At 41.0% G+C, this 17,759-nt stretch overlaps 1 protein-coding gene across 24 annotated transcripts in view; it reads right to left on the minus strand.

Annotated features, from left to right (window-relative positions):
* TRDN (triadin) overlaps positions 1–17,759 on the minus strand; it is a 305,901-nt gene that overhangs the window by 240,242 nt on the left and 47,900 nt on the right. For 23 of the 24 annotated variants that reach the window (XR_008313241.1, XM_053284401.1, XM_053284346.1 and 20 more), the window contains one exon: positions 14,117–14,146. Coding sequence is in view for 23 of the 24 variants with exons in the window: in XM_053284401.1 (XP_053140376.1) it covers positions 14,117–14,146 (30 nt within the window). In the remaining variant the exon portion in view is untranslated. The remainder of the gene's footprint in view (positions 1–14,116; positions 14,147–17,759) is intronic. The other variant, XM_053284294.1, reaches the window with a different exon arrangement.

Below are 17,759 nucleotides of genomic sequence, written 5' to 3' on the forward strand. Positions count from 1 at the left end.
GGACAAGGCACGGAGGTGCAGGTGTAGTAGTCCCCACCTCATTGGTGTTGTTGAGTCTACTTTTTCCCATAAAAATGAATAGCTGCTATTAGATGCGACCAGATTTATGGCTCAGAAATAAGATGCCTAAAGAACTGCAAACATGTAAGGGAGGAAAAGACATCAGATTATTTCACACTTCATTTTAGGATGTGTTTTTTTCCAGGGCATCTGTCTTATTCTCTATGACAAATAGCTTTAATTTTCTGCTAATCATATCATATCTTTTTGTTGAATTGCCAAAGCAGTTGCATTTTCATAGAAGACTTACATGACCAGTTGAAAGGATGCAATTTATCTCCATCAGAGAGCCAAATTGTTAATAAATTCTAAATATTATGAATTCATGTTTAGAAAACTGACAGAATCCAGCAGTAGCAAGGATAATCTTTGTCACCAAGGCAACCATCCTGATTTTTCATGAGATGACAGCACCATTTATTAAATTATTGTGAGGGAGCATATATTTTTAAAGATGTATTTCATTGCTAAGTTTTGATTAGTTAACAAGGAAATAACTGGTGGTAGGAAAATCCACAGTTTTCTAGATTGCTGCTTGTACAGCAGCTTTAGATTTTGTTTCATCAATTGAGACATCACCTTTTCTGATGATATGAAGATACACATCAGCTGTGCTCAAATAATCACTTTATATATTTCAAATTGAAAAGCCTATATTTACAGATTAGTGGCTGACATTCAGAGTAATGTTGGACAACACACTAGCATTTTCTGTTGCATGAGGGAGAAGGGGCAATTTTTTGTTATCTCTCCTCCCCTTTGCAGGTGCTTGTGCCTTCCAAAATTATGTCCCTGAGGGAACCCCCAGCCCCTTAATTTGTTTTTACATTTATGTCTTGCTCTTCCTCTAAGGGGCCTAGAGCAGTGTACATGGTTATGTTTATCTTCACAACAGAACGACTCTTTCAGTTAAGTTAGGCTGAAAGATAAGTGACTGGCCCAGAGTCACCTCATGAGTTTCATGGCTGAACAGGGGATTTGAACTTTGATCCCTCCAGTCCTCCTCCAACATATATGGAGTATGATTCAGTCAAGGTTAAGCAATTTTAATCCCATTGTTTTCAAACTTACAAGCAGTTCTGAAATGCTTTTAAGTATTTCAAATATTTAGAATCATTTGAGTCCCAAATTATTTTGATGGTCAACATCTAAACTAAAGAAGCGATGGTTCAGTGGGGCAGGGGCAATTTTGGTCACTCTCCAAAGTGGTCGCTGTACCAGGGCTTTGTTAGTTGGTGTCCGCCACTGTGTTTAACTTCTACTTAAATTAATAAAAATATACCCTCCCAAAAGCACAAAGGTTTACTTAGATTGTGGCCAACTAGTCTTTTTACAAAGACGAGCTACCGGCTCATCTGGTGATTACTCAGGAACGGTCCTTCTCTGTTGCTGCCCTGAGGCTTTGGAACACACTTCCTGCTACCTCCCCATCTCTTACAACTTTTAAAAGGGCAGTCAAGACACATTTGTTCACCCAGGCTTTTAATTAGATACTGCTTTAATTGTGTTTTAATTGTGTCTTAATAGTTTCAACTTTTAATTTTAATTGTTAAAATGTTTTAATCTTTTATTGGCTGTTTTTATCATTTTGTAAACCGCCCAGAGAACTTGTGTTTTGGGCAGTATAGAAATGTATTAAATAAATAAATAAATAAATAAATAAATAAATAAATAAATACACACACTGCAAACTCGGTTTTTATTTCAAAGGATCAAAAGTAACCTTGAATTCTGACTTAATGTTAAAGCTCATATATTTTGAACTAAGTTCCTGAAACACAGAGAGAAATATAATCAGAGCTATAATCTACTAGTGATGTGCCCAGACCGATCCGGAGGCCATTCTACAGGCCTCCAGACCAGTCCGGACATGGGCGGTTTGGATTCGGGTGGTTCGGGGTGGGGGGGTCCCCTTAAGGGCACGGGAGGGTTTACTTACCCCTCCCGCTGCTTTCCCCCCTCCGGTGCCCGTATTTTATGGAGTAATTGCTCTTACTATTTCCTTGAGTGCCCCTTCTCCTGCACTCTGCTGCAGCAATTGTTTTAGTAATGGGGCAGCAGGATATCTCCCTGCCGCCCTTTCCCCCGCTTGGTGTCATGGCATGCAGTGCAAAAAGGCTTTAAGAAGCCTTTTGTGTGCGCGCGCACATACTTTCTTAAGTAAACGGAGCGCAGGATATCACCCTGTCGCCCCTTCTTCCGTTCCGCTTTGCTGAAAAGTAAGAGCAATTACTCCGTAAAATATGGGCACCAGAGGAGGGAAAGCGGTGGGAGGGGTAAGTAAACCCTCCCGCGCCTTAAAAGAACCCCTCGCCCCAGTGCCGGACCACAGCTCCACGGTTCCGTGCACACCCCTATAATCTACTTCTCAGACCTAGCGATTACTATTTACAGCCACAAATTCTAGATCGCTGGACATAACATTTGCATCCCCCCGCCCCACCAAACACACAATTGCTTAACAATTGGTGGGGACAGCAGTGGTTGGCTGAAAATGCATCCTATTACTACTTGCTGAACTACTTTTATAAAACAAACGCTTGTTTTTCTTAGAACACAAACTTTTGTTGTCCCCACCACCACCACAAAAGTGGTGGGAATTTCTCCTAGGCTGGGAAATTACATCTTTAGAAGTCTAATTAGCAGAGCCTTTCACAGTATTAACTACAGATTAACAAGGTGTTATCTCTTTGCCTTCTTGCTTGCTTTTAAGTTCTGTCAGTTCAAGATACTAACTGCCCCATATTCATGTCTGTTAACTCATACATTAGAAAACAGGAATTCAAATATTGTCCCTTGGTCTCCAAGAGCAAATTCCCTGTCCGATTGACACTGTGCTACTTTTCGGTCCCTTCTCTTCCCACCGTTGCAGCCCTGCTCTTATCTCCTCTATTTCCCAGCTTGAACCACCATGTTCACATAGACTTAATAAAGGGCTAGTGTATGAACACAGACAATAATAGCTTTGATACAATAAAATCAACTTCTATTGATTTGGGAATGGAAAAAAGGTGATGTCAACATGGTACGTGTATGGGGTGCTTGCATGTGTGTGAATACTTCTGAATTGAAGATGTCAATGGCATACTTGTACTGTACATGTGTATAAGCTTCTGGAGCACTATAGACTGAAAGTTGTGCTCATAGAAACACATATAAGCTGACATCTTGACCAAATTATTCAGTACCCATTCAACTTACCCATTGAAATTGAAAAGACAAAGGACCTATTCCATGTGCACAAGTTTTTAGCACCTCCCATTGGGTAATTTAGTCAAGATATCAGTCTTTGAGGTCATTCTCACGACCTGCTGCTGCCTCTGGGGAGTTACTGTATGTGGGGAAGGCAAGAGCTCGCCTGCCTTCTCTTGCCGATGAGCGTTGTTGTCTTTGTCTTTGCTGCGCTGCGTGCCCACATGAGTGGGGGCACAGCAAAGGCCAAAGCTGGGAGTGAGAGGACTTCCCCCCTCCCACATCTCAGAGTGCTCCATGCCACAAGGGCAGTAGCTGCTCTCATTAGAGCAGCTGCCGCACTCAGTGCAGCCATTCTTTCTCCCCTGTCTCGCTGCCAAAAATGGCGGCCTTTTCCCCCAGGGGTGATCATTCACACAATCACCTACTGAAGTAAAATGAACCACATTTTACCTCGGTAAAACACCAGGTTAAAAAGTCAGGCTACCCCCTTCTGGAGCAGCCGGGAGCCATTCCCAGCACTCCAGATTACATGAGCTTGTGTCACGAGAATGGCCTCATTATCTTTAAGGACAATTTTCTAAAAGATGAAGAAAAAGAAATGGGTAACATTAGACTGAGAAAAATAGAAAGGAGGACTGGAGGAAGATACATTTTAAAGGGAAGAAGTGACTAGAATATCCAGGGAAATTGTGTCCGAGGAGAAGACACCTCATCAACCTGATATACTTATATCATAGGTAGATGTGAGCATTCATGCACACAGAAGGGCAGCTTAAACCCTAACAAATTATTGGGGTGGCGATACCACTAGAATAAATAAACTGCATAAAGAAACGTAGGATGAAATTTCAATATGGGAAATCACAGACAACATAGAAGAGAAGATAATAAATAAAAATAGATAATATTTGCAAGCAAGTGAAACTAAGAGTATATTGGATAAAGTAAGATAATCTGCATGCAGCTATTCTAATATCCCAATATAGGTTGCAAGCCTTCCTTTGCCTTAGTACAATCAATTGGTTGGTTTAATTGTCCCAACATTCATATTGCACAAGACCCCATATTGGAAGCACATACAGGGGTATATAGAGCTTGTGAAATGCCTGTTTTATTGCTGTGCCATATGGTTATAATCTCATATATAGAAAAATTTCAAGTATATTTGTATGTGATATTTAACAAAAATAGTGTCTGAGAACCTTAGCTGTTTAAATATCTATACTGCGGTCCTTAAAGCAATTCTACATTTTTCCAGAATGGTTTGCATCAATCTACTGAGAAGCAAGTAAGCACTTTCAGATCTCAAAATATCAGCAGTTCTGTTTACCAAAGAGTTATAGTCATTGACTTGTGCTGATTTTATGATGCATTCAAATTTTCAAGTCTATCTGTTTGCAGGAAGAGAGAATACAGCATGGATGAGGGCTTTACTGATGAGAATGTTAAGTGATTTTCTCATTGGGGTGTAGCTCTATTGAAGCCCTCAGTGCTGAAAATATTAGTGCAGGCTAGTCAACACATCCCTTTCCCCCACAGCAGCATTTTTTTCATCTGTGGACATAGAACTGATGTGACTTGCCAAAAAGCTCCAGTTTTGTCATAAAAAAGCCAGACTGAAATTTGCTAATGGAATTTGACAATGAAATCTCAAGACTATCAAGACATTCTGGAGCAAAATGTACTGCCCAGTGTCAGAAAGCTCTGTCTCAGTCGCAGGTCATGGATCCTCCAACAAGATAATGACCCAAAACACACAGCTAAAGGCACCCAAGAATGGCTAAGGACAAAACATTGGACTATTCTGAAGTGGCCTTCTATGAGCCCTGATTTGAATCCTATTGAACATCTATGGAAAGAACTGAAACATGCAGTCTGGAGAAGGCACCCTTCAAATCTGACACAGCTGGAGTAGTTTGCCCAGGAAGAGTGGGCCAAACTACCTGTTGACAGGTGCAGAAGTCTCATTGAGAGCTACAGGAATAGCTTGTTTGTAGTGATTGCCTCTAAAGGTTGTGCAACAAAATATTAGGTTAAGGGTCCCATCATTTTTGTCCATGCCATTTTCATTTGTGTTATTATTTGAAAAATTTGGTTGCATCAAAACTCGAAAGCAAAGTCTGATTTTTGTTAAATGTGGAATAAACAATGATGGGTGCCAATTACGTTTGTCAGTTTCAAGTTATTTCAGAGACAATTGCGGGTTCTTCTTTTTTCGTGGAGGGGTGCCAACACATTTGTCCACGTGTGTAACTGCATTTGGGGGGTGCTGGGGTGGCCCAGAGTGAGTGGTGGTGCTAACCCATGGGGTACAGGGTTTTGTTATATCTGAGTGTAGATTCTCTGGTAGCATATGAAATTTTCAATGACAAACCATGAATCCACTCTCATTTGCTACCAGAGAATCTACACTCAGAACACCACAGAAACAACAAAACTCTGTACCCCATGGTTTAGCAACCCATGGGAGTGGTTGTCACCCTCTGTGCACTACACTATCACTCACTCTGGGACACCCCAGCACCTCACAAGTGCAGTTATGGGGCTGCTGAAAGCTTCATTCTTCCCTATGGAGAAAATCCCTAAAGACGCGTAAACTTCAAAAATCACGTTTAAATCAGCCCTTTGCTCAATTCCTTTGAAATAATTCTGGTAGCTTCTCTGCCTCCCTTGGGCACTACCACCCACAACACTCCACTCTAGGCCACCTCTTTCCCCCCGACATGAAGCTATACATTTGCTGAAACCTCCATTCTTCTCTATGGAGAAAAACCTTAAAGACGCGTAAACTTCAAAAATCACTTTTAAATCAGCCCGTTGCCCAATTGCTTTCAAATAATTCTGGTAGCTTCCTTGCCCCCCTTGGGGAACTACCACCCACTACACTCTAGGCCACCCTTTTTTCCCCTGACGTGAAGATATACATTTGCTGGAATCCTCATTATTCCCTATGAAGAATTCAAAATTACTTTTAAAATTCACCAATAATCAGAGTGTCCAATTGCCTTGAGGTTTGGTGTGTGGTAGACACCCCTGGGTGACTACCACCCACAACACTTTTGTGCTCCTAGGTGCTCCACAATAGGGGATAATGGGGTGGTTCGAGTCCCATTATATCCTATGAGAAAAATAATTAAAAATATTTCAAATATTCATAAAAAATCATAGGAGAGTCCAATTGCTTCAGAATTTGGGTGGTAGTTGACACCGATGGGTGCTCCACAATAGGAAATAATGGGCTAGTTCAAGTCCCATTCTACCCTATGAGGAAAAAAATAAAATATTTCAAAAATTCATTTAAAAATAGTACAAATGTCTGATTGCTTTGGGGGTTGGGTGGTAGGCACCCATGGGTGCCAGCTTTTGGAGGTTCAAACCAGTTCAAACTGGTTTAAATCCCCCCCCCCGCAGTTTGGTTCAAATTCGAACCTGCAGCTCGAACCTGATGGCTGTTTCGGTTCAAATTCGAACCACCGAACCAAAATGGTTCAAATTCGAGGTTGTGTGAAAGACCTCATTGTGTTTCTATTTGTGACTGCAATTCCTTTAGAAAGATTTCTGAAAGAAATTGATGTTCTGGAATTATATTTAGTCTGTGTTCTCACAATCACAGAGATCCTGGTTAAAGTGTCAATCAGGATTGCTGAGCCCCATGAAACTGGTTGTGATCACCCAGATTTTTCAGGAAATCTTAATCAAACTGCTCTGGCTAAACCATATTTAACGAGGTTCAATAGCCAGCTTCTGCATTCTCACAACCTGCTTCATGGGGCTCAGGACTCCTTGTTAATAACCCAGATCACCGTGATTGTGAGAATGAAGTCTTGGTTATGTGCATCTCTCTTTATGTGCAACTACATTAACAGTGGCTGAAACAAGCATAACAGTTCATAAAAACCACATGTAGAGACTATTTTGAATGGATTCAGTCCATCACAACCTATTCACAGATTCGGTTTAGGGAAGGTAAAATTTCAGAGCAAGCCATTTCACAATGTGATATCAAGTAATTGTTTTTCCAAGCAGATTCCAGAAAAGGTTTCACTTTTCTGCACCTGTCTGTGCCACTGAAAATATGCAAATGAAGATATGCAGGGCTGAGGTTGTGACTTTTATCTGCTGTGCAAAAATATCTAAGATCAGCATCTTATTTAATAGGGAAGGGCTCCATTGATCAATTCAGTGGGTCAATTCCCACTAGATTAACGGACATGCTTTGCATGCATAAGATCCCAGATTAAGTCCTGGGTTATTTTATTTAATCCTGGGTTATTTTTATTTCTCTATGTAAACTGCTTAGGGAATTATTGTTGAAAAGCAGTATATAAATATTCTTTGTTGATGACGACGTCGTAATTCCGGGGTATCTCCTGTTAGGGCTAGAGAGGTCCCTATGTGCTCCCAGTCAGTGTAGATTGTACTGGCAACAGATAGTAGTAGGTAGCGTTACAGGTTCAAAAACAACTCTAGGACATCAATGCAGTGAAAGCTACGGTGATCCTAAACATGTTGACTGAGGAGTCAATGTGATGTTACTTCCCACTACATGTGTTTAAGATTATAGCCTTCATGAGACTCAAATTTACTCTTGGATTCTGAAATTAGGAGCAGAGTTCTCCAAAATAGATGCAACAAGAAAGAAACAATTTCTTTGTAACCCAGTTTCTGGTTCTCTATACCTATTAATTCATTATGATATAATTTTGGAAGATTCTTAGAAACACCTTTGAAACTGAAACCTACCTATAATTTTGGAAGATTCTTAGAAACACCATTGAAACTGAAACCCACATATATTTGTTTTCTTCACATATAGTGATCTCCACCATGTTTATTGATCTGAGAGTTTCCCCTGCCCTCTGCTTTTAGTTTCTCCTCAAACTCATGATGAAGCATACTCCATGGTATGCTTCTTAAACTCCCTACTAAATGTAAGATTTTGTATGCATAATCATACCATATTAGTATGTATTTACGTAAGGGTGAAAAAAAGAATTAGAATTTTAGTTACTGTTTTAATTACACCATTTTGTTTTCTTTCACTAAACATGGAAAATAAGTTTCTCTTCTCAGATATGCTCCTTTGCTGAAGATATTCATCTATCATAGCAATTCATGTGGAATGCATTTAGGAAGAATCTATATTTTGTGATTTTATTATGCCTGAATTGTGGTCACTGATGCTAGTAAGCATTTTTTGCCTACATGTAATATTTAGGGTTTTATTCTGCTGTTTGGTCTGGGGCATCAGAAATTGACACAATCAGGACAGGATGCTGAATGACATGGAGATGAGCCCAATTAAATATCTCTTTGTAAGACTTGATGGATAACTTTTGCTTTTTGTATTCAGGATCTTACTGCCTGCTATATTTGCAGCCAGAAATTATTATTTTTTCTAGGTCAGATTGGCCAGTGCCTTTGATGTATGTGGAAAGTTGTCTTCCTCCGCAGCATGTAGCTCATTTGTATGAATCTTTGTGAGCTATTTGCCCTTTAAGCATCTTCGGTATTGCACTGGCTGTCTGCTTGTAGCACACAATGGTCTTGCTTGTTCTGGTTGGTTGGTAGGGTTGGGGTGTAGATGGTTTTGCTTTGCAGTGTAGGTTAGACTAGATTTACTTTTTGCTCTTTCCAAAGCTTTGTTATAAAATGAAATGGGGTAGCCTTTTATTATAAATCCATTAGGTAAAGGAATTGTATTTGGTATTATGCATAGAATCACAATGCCTAGCTAATCTAAACAGCATGTTAATAATGGATGATGATAGTGAACAATCTAGAATGAAAGAAAATGGTATTACAAAATAATCAAGGTTTTAAAAGTGCAATCAGGGGAATAGTTATGTAATATTCCAAAATAAATAATGTGTCTCTCCCCAAATAAAAATGTGTGGATCTTAACACACAGTTTTAAAGTGCTTTGTACAAAGATTCACAAAATGCTTTCCAGTGAGAAGCAGTTAAAGAGACAGTAAAGAGACAGCAAGAACCCGTCACAGACCATGGTTAAAGCAATTCGCATCTCCAAAAAAAAAGCACAGCGCCATATGGAGATATAAAGAGAAAACCAGCTCAACTCTGAAAGCACTAAATATGCAAATAGTGATATTCTTTAGAGAGGAGTGAATGGAATAGCTAATTACCAAAATGGTGCTGTTTGAAGTAGTAGCCTGACAGTCCTTGTCTGCAACACCATGGACATTGTTTTAGTGGCGCAGGTGGCTCAGAACTACCCAAGTTAGCCTGCACTGATGGTCAGACATTGTTCTGAATGGGAAAGGCCATCTTTTCTGAATATAGAGTCTCAAGAGGCTAACTGACTTTAGCAGTACAAATCCCACTCACTCACATAATCCTGACCTCTCCCCATTTTCCCCATTTCTAACACCTTCAAGATGTGTATTGAACCCCAGATATTGTGCTTGGTCAGAAAACTGCACAAGTTGTGGATGGACAGCTCTCCAACCCCTGAAAATGGTATTACAAAATAATCAAGGTTTTAAATCAGAAGCACAGTTAGGAGAATAATTCTGTAATTTGGGAATTTTGAATTTTCCAAAATAAAATTGTGTGCCTTTTTACATAAAAATGTCTGGTGCAAAGATTCCTAAAACTTGGAATCTTTCACAAGCTTAAAAGTCGTAGATAAGATCTGGCTGTCTTCAGAAATTTGTTACTCATAGTGAGTATAATTTGTGACAAGGCAAGATGCAGTTCCAGGCCTTTGCCGACAGCACTTGTTTCTTTCTAGTGTTATAACTGAATGCAGAAGGACATGTATCCACAAGCTGCCAAGCAAGGGGGTGTCTCCAAAGCCCTCCACTTCATTCATAAAAATACAGTCACACTGATGTGACTAGGCAATATCTTAGTCTTTGCTTACCCATTCAACCTCCCCAACTCCCCAATCAGGAGCACACCATTGGCTCCTGAAAGTCTTGACTTCAAGCAAGATGTGTCCTCTTTAAAAGGAGTGAGTCAAGGGATGAAGTATTAAGCTGAATCCTCCTCTCCTAATGACTAGAAGAAGGCAGGTCTGGCCACAGTTACCCATGCCTTAGTCACATCATGGCTGGATTACTGTAACACACTCTGTGTGGGGCTGCCCGTGAAGAATATTCTGAAACTGCAGCTAGTGCAAAATGCTGCAGCCTAGGGTTTTATCCAGAGCTGCCTGCTGGGATCATATTACACACATTTTGAAAAAGCTACATTGGCTAACAATTTGTTTCTGGGTCCAATTCAAGGTGCTGGTTTTGACCTTGAGGGAGATTGAGCTGCCGTGCGTGTGGGAAAGGGCCTTCTCAGTTATTGTCCCCAGACTTTGGAATGCCCCTCCCAAGGCCTTGTGCTGTAAGGAGGGCAATTTGTCCCAGCCCCATTCTTAGCACGGACCCTAGAAGATGCCGTATTGGCCAGGGGCCTTGATAGGTGTGGGGCTAGCATGGCTACTCCAGCAGCTCCCCACCACAAACATTCAGTCTGGCGTTTGCTTTCCCCTCCCTCTCTTCTCTAGAGGCAGAACGGGTCTATGGGCTCATTGTCCTTTTGCGGGCCGAGTAGGAATTTTTGGCTTCCAACGCATTGGCCTTGTTGGGGTGTTTTTTCCCCGCCTACTCCGCTCTGCTATCTTAGCCATTGTAGATTGTTAGGTCACAGCTTAGCAGGGACAGTGTGGGCTAGTTGTAAGGGAAAAGGGATGTGACATCGATGAGCACCCTTGGACAGTTAAATCGGTAAACTGAGCAATCAATCCCTTGTGGTTTGTGTGTGGTCCGGAGATGATGATTTGCCATGAAACCTTCTTCAGGACTTCACAAATCCTAGGGCTGAGCAGTCCAGCAGGTGTGAAGGCCTAGAATTGTCCAGACCCCTGCTGGGGTTGACTATGAAGGGAAAGGAGCAGGTTTTTATTTGCTTACTTCCAGAGTCAGGGTGTGTCGCCCATGCAAGGCACAGGGAAGGACTGTGAACCCGGTCTTTTCAGGCCCACACTGTCTGGGGGTGGGGGTGGGTGGAGTGCTTACCCTCCTACAGTCCATTAACTCAGATTAATTTGATTAATAAAGTTGTGGCCCTTTATACCCACTATTTGGTTGTCAGTGTCTTCTTGGGGCTGGGGGCTGGGGACAATGCCCTCCAGAGAGCATTCACTGAGGGCATCCACTCCTCAGTCTCCATTATAGTTTTTAGAAAGCAAGTGAAATCTTGGCCTTAGGCTTTTATATGAGTGTTGTTTTTGTTGCTGCTGCTCTGTATTTTATGGTCTTACTGCATATGTTTTTAAAAATGTTTAATTAGATTTGTATTTTTATATTCCAATTTAATATTTTTATTGTGTAACTGTTTTATAGTTTTATATTGTTTTAAATGTTTTGAAAACCACCTTGAGACTGTTTTAGTGAAACGGGGTATAAAAATCTAACAATAAATAAAATAATAAATAAATAAAATGACTGCCTGGCAAGGTGGTCAAGTTTAGCCCATGCCTACCTCAGCTTAACTGAAAGGTTCAGCAGCAAAAGGAATGCTGAGTCTCCACAGCATACCCCTGGCCTGGCCCCACCCCTCCTTCCTCCTGTTCACATGGCTGGCTGACTAGGTGCCAACATTTCTCTTGCTGCCGAGTCTACCAATCAGGTTGAGGAAGAGGTGAGCTGAGAAGGATGGAACAATGGGGTCAGGCTAGTGATATGTTGTAGAGTTCAGACCACAAAACTCCAGAGGATGAAGCCACAGCATATAGTTGGCATTTTCTTTGCCTGATTCTAAGGAAGATTAACTTGTGGGTATCACAGTACTTGGTTGCTTGAATATTATTTTATTTCCCACCAACTCTGGCAAGATTTACTTGCCGATCCTCACAGTTCTAATGTCTTTGTTCTTCTGTAGGACAGCCATGGAGGTAGTGGTGGAAGGAAGGAAGCTTTACTTCTTGTTGCAGGGGCCACCCCAGCCTTGATAAGCCCTTGCTATTTTTACTAGATAGGGAGACTGGGAGATTCATAGTTTAAAAATAAAAACACCAAATTTTTGCTAGGCTTCTTGAAGTTTTTCTTAAAAATTATCAGTTTATTTGGTCAAGATGGAACCTCCAAATTCACTCTGAAATTTTGCTTTAGGCAAAAATGCATATCAACTATAGAATGGACTCACTTTACCCTGGTGTTTCATAGTATGTGGAATCTTATCATTATAGTTTTGGGATTACTGTATACTGGGAGGGTGGCGTGGAAGGCTGCTTAAACTTACCTTCCCTGCAGACGGATATTCAGTCCTTGCTGGGCATGCTAATCCAGATGGCCACTGGCAGCATGGAGGTTTGGGGACCAGGACATGTCATCCTGGCCCCCCAAAATCCCACAATTCACCACACAGGTGCATGGTGCATTTTGGAGGAACCTCACACACACACACCGGCGCTGGCCAGAAGCCAGCTCAACACCATGCGACACTGACACATGAGCAGTTAGCCCAGGTTAGCTCAGCTTCAGCCAACAAGCAGGCTCTTTAAGCAAGTTTGCCGCAAATGCACCATTGGGAGATGTGCAGTTCCCAACAATTCTCACGCACAGCCAAGACTGGGCTTGGCTGACTCTAGCCTGATCTTGACTGCATGTGAGAACATCCTCTAGGTGATACTGATTGTTATGCAATTCTTCATGGCCGAACATTTTAATGATTCCAATGAGTAATGATAATGGAGTAATGGATTCCAATGAGTAATGGGTTGCATTACTCCATAACACTTAGTTTTTTAAAAGGTCCTTGGTCAATATTTATTTTCACATTAGGACAACAGTATCAGAGCCTAAATGGCATTTCCTATATTTCAGTTAGACAAGATAATGACCACTCTATTATAACAAATACTAGAATACACACACACACACACACACAGAGTGTGTGTGTGTGTGTGTGTGTGTGTGTGTGTGTGTGTATCAATCACCATGGCTTCATCTATTTTACTAGCCTTTACTAGCCTTCGTTTACTTACTAAGTAGTATTACTATTATTACTAGTATTATTTGTATTAGTGAACCCCTTACCAAGTAATTGAAATGTGTAAGAAAATGTGGTCATACATGTGTGCTCTAATTTAGCATGATTGTGAATGCCCTCCCAAAACAGCCCTTTCTAGTTTTGGCCCACCCAGGGCTCCTATTGTCTTTCTGTCCTCTGCCTCATATGCACCATGTGTTCAGGCCCTTACATCCTTCCACTCTGCGGTCCTATGTCTTTCCTTGAGGCCATTAACAAGATGATCACCAAATAACCAAAATCTATTTTGAAATGTGGACGGAGAGATGGTTGATGTGGGAGTGGTGACCCCAGTTTTCCTTCAAAGCTGTTTGATCCACTTTTTTTTTCCCCGACCCTCATTTCCTGTAGCTGTGACTTGTTCTGAAACATATCCTAGGACTTTTAAAGCTGCCTGTGCTAGAATTTGCGTTATGGGCCAGCTTGGGAACTGGTGTCATAATTGGTTTGTGTTGTTGGTCACTGTTAAATGAATACAGAGACTTAAAACAATTTGGTCAAAGGTTTTGGCCATAAAATTAGGGGAGAGGGAGAGAACAGGTTACTGGTTAGTTTTTTCACACCTACCTTTGCACTGGAGTCTATTTATTTCTGATTTTCCTAACAGGGTGATGGGTTTTGATGGTTTCTCCCAAACAAAAGCTTTTATATTGTTCCCCAAGAGTTATTACCTTTCCATCTCTCTTAACTTACCTACAATACCTCTCATGCCAGTGAAGCAGTTATGCTAAAGTAAGGCTCACCATCAGTTCCTCTCACACAAATATCAAGAATATTATAACAGAAGATGAAAGTAAATGCTTTGAAATTTGCTCACCTTTCTTTTTGACAGGTGGTTGGATTTCTTCTGAAGAGAAAAAACATATATAACATTGTGAAACTAAACATATCGTAAAATAATAGTCTTTGTGCCCCAATCTTAAGTGATTTATATCAAAGCAAATTTAATCAAAGTCAATGGACTTCCACACAAATGTGGTTGGGTACTAACACTCAGTGACTGACATAGTGCATAATAACATAAGTTCTGGATGGTGTAAAAATATGATATATAAAATAAATAAATAATGGTACAGTACCATTCTGCACTGCATTGAGACTGTTGCAAACCTGTAAGGAAACCCTGATGCTGCAGAGAACAAGTGGTTCTGCAATCAGCACTACCATGAGACTGCCTTTAGAGTCCAAAACAGCTCCAAATGGTGAAAACTGGTGCCATACATATGTCCACCACTATTTTTTCCTCTACCAACAAGCACAACCTTCGTGTCAGTCTTCTGCATGTTCTTCAAAATATTTAAGGAGTGTAGGAGGAATTGATGCATGGAGATATACAAGAACTTCTTGATAATGGACCAAAGAATACTATCTCAACTAGGAGAAAGGTAGGACTGGAGATGGGATGAAACAAATCTGGACACAAGATACTTCTGTATTCTCAGCTTCCATCATATCTGGAGTTTTTAAATTAGGCTAGAAGCCCCAGATCACCTTCATTCTGCTATAATCCCATCTCACATGAATGAGGGGCAAAGTTTAATTGTTGTGTAGGAAGAAATTGTCGTGTAGAAGGTGAAAATTTACTTGTCATAGTTCTACCCTGGTAAGGAAGTGCCTGCTACTTATTTCTCTTCTGTACAATAGAGGCACAGGAAGCCTCTTGTCTGTTGAATCTAGGGCAAACATATTTTAGAAATAGCACCAAGTTTCACGTGAGTTGAACAAACCTTGGCAACAAACCTCAAATATGAGACAAGGATGACATTATGAATCAATTTAAAACTCTGAAAGGTGGGGGGAAGAGATATTTCTGAGAGTGCTCTAAAAATACAAATTGGTGGTACTTTACCAAAACTGAGCTATGGAGAATTCATCCATCACCTCTCTATTTCTACATCATTTGTGATTTCAGTATTAGGGATGTGCAAAATGATTCGGGTACAAAATGATTTGTGCCTGAATCTGGCTGATTTGGGTGATTTGTAGACAAAACAAATCACCCCTGTCCTCAATTGCCCAGATTCCGGTACAAAACAAATCACCATAGATCCAGACCTGAAAATTTCAGAGATTCAGACCTCCATTTTGTGGCCAAAGTGGGTTGGGTGTTAGTGCCCAATGGGTGGAAGCTACCACCTAGATTTCCAAGAAATTGGGCTAAGGGGTGATTTTTAATTTTTTTTTAAGTTTACGTGTCTTTAAGCTTTCCCCCATAGGGAATAATGGGGATTTCAGCAGCCTTAGTTATTACTCCCCAGGGGGGGCACCAGGGTGGCCCAGAGCAGGTTGTGGTGGGTGGCAGTGCTCAATGAGTGCAATGAAGCTACCACCCAGATTTCAAAGGAATTGGGCAAAGGGATGGTTTTTAAAGAATTTTTGAAGTTGGCATATCTTTGGGGAAGATTCAGGGCAGAAAAGGGGTTTTGGGGGGCAGGAGAGTGGGTCAGGTGGTATTACCCCAATGGGTGCCTGCTACCACCCAGATTTCAAAGAAATTGGTGAAAGAGGTGATTTTTAAAGAATTTCTGAAGTTTGTACTTCTTTAAACTTTCCCCCCATAGGAAATAATGGCAAATTTCAGCAGCCCCATTACTCCACTTGGGGGGTACCAGGGTGGCCCAGAAAGAGTGGTTGTGTAGTTCACATAGGGTGTCAACCACACTGGGGCACTGGGTTTTGTTGTTCTTCTGAGAGGTGTTCTTCTGAGAGTAGATTCTCTGGTAGGAATGAAAGGGGATTCAATGGAGCTATAAGGCACATGGAGCTATAAGGCTGCTGAAATTCCCATTATTCCCTATGGGAAAAAGCTTAAAGATGCACCAACTTCAAAAATTCTTTAAATATCACCCCTTTGTCCAATTTCTTTGAAATTTGTGTGGTAGCTTCTACACATTGGGCACTACTACGCACCCCAAACTTTTGCCCCAGGACCCATTTTTTGCCCCAAATCAATTCAGATTTGGAAAATTTGGGTAAAAATTGAATCTGTGGTGATGGGAGGCGCAGATTCAGACCCAAAACAAATCAGGGGTGATTCGATTCGGGTACAAATCAAAATTTAAAATCGACTCATGCACATCCCTACTCAGTATTTCACTTGCACAAGACCAGGATTAAATATGAAAGAGCACAGGCCCATTTTCTAGCTAATATTCTATAAATCAGTTATTTAAATTGTCTCTCTGCAATAGGGTAGGATACTATTGTGGGTTACTGCAGTTCAAGCAGATTAAATGCTGTGATTTAAGTACAGGAACCCTTAAGTGCCAGGATACCCAATTCAAGATTTGGAAGTTGTTATTTCATTGTAGCTATCCCAAGATTGCTTTCCGGACCAAACTCCTGCCTATATGGGCAATGATTTCTAGAATGTTTCAGCTGTACTCAGGCTGAAAGACATTCACAAGTCATTTGACTGAGTTCATTCACTCAGTTGCCACATTCTCATGTAATGAGAAACTGGAGGTGAAGGATCCTGAGGTTTACTTGATTGTTTGTGTGAATTTGTGAAACCCTGGTATCATCAGAAAAGAAGGTTTCTGATGAAGGTTTCCCTTCTCAAACTACAATTTGGTCTGTAGTTAGTTTCATTGATCCTACCTGAGGTTTGAAGCCAGCTACTGTATGTCTGAATTCAGAATTGCAGGCAGCACTTGCTATAACCAGATTTGAGGGAGAAAGCTCCTTCCTCTCTCCAGCTGTGACTGGCTGTCGGGGCTGTCCTTCATGCCAGAAGGAAGCCAACACAGCCAGTTCCCCCTCCTCTCTGCAGTCTCCCTGACTGTAGTTTTGTTCCTGTCCCCTTCATCTAAACACAGACAGGTAAGCACGTGGGGGGCGTGCACAACTGTGGGTCCATTGGACTCAGTTCTGCATTATGTACTAATGGGCCCATGAAATTTGGCTCACTCTCCTCCCCTTTTGTAGTCAGAGCTTGGGCATAACAACTGCATGAGCAGCAGAAATCCTCTTCATGCTATTGGTATACGGTGATAGAAAAGCTTCAGCTGTTGAGTTTCTGAATTTCATGTAGCTGTTAAAGACACAGAAGCCCTGCTAGAAAATAAGGCAGCAAATCTGAACAAAAATGATTGCATAATTTAATTTAATTTAATTTAATTTAATTTAATTTATTTAAGCATGTTTGTATAAAATCCACTACCGAAGTCTCTAGGTGGTTTACAACATTAAAGACAGTATAGCAGTACAACATAAGCAAAACATAGGCAGTACAACAAAAGACAGTATAGGGATGTTCATGCAATCTCCCCCACATGTGAGAGGGGAGCGGGACCATGCCTTCTGGCAGCACACACCTGACATTAATTGCCCACTTGTCCAACCACCCAGAAGCCTTGCATTTGGCATTAGTGTGAAAGCTTCTATACATGTGTAGGACTTACCCAAGTAATTGGGATCACCCAGGGTTTCTGATAACATGAAGGAACTGTACTCTAGGG

Source organism: Hemicordylus capensis, chromosome 1, assembly GCF_027244095.1.
Source record: "Hemicordylus capensis ecotype Gifberg chromosome 1, rHemCap1.1.pri, whole genome shotgun sequence".
In the NCBI taxonomy this organism is placed as follows: domain Eukaryota; kingdom Metazoa; phylum Chordata; class Lepidosauria; order Squamata; family Cordylidae; genus Hemicordylus; species Hemicordylus capensis.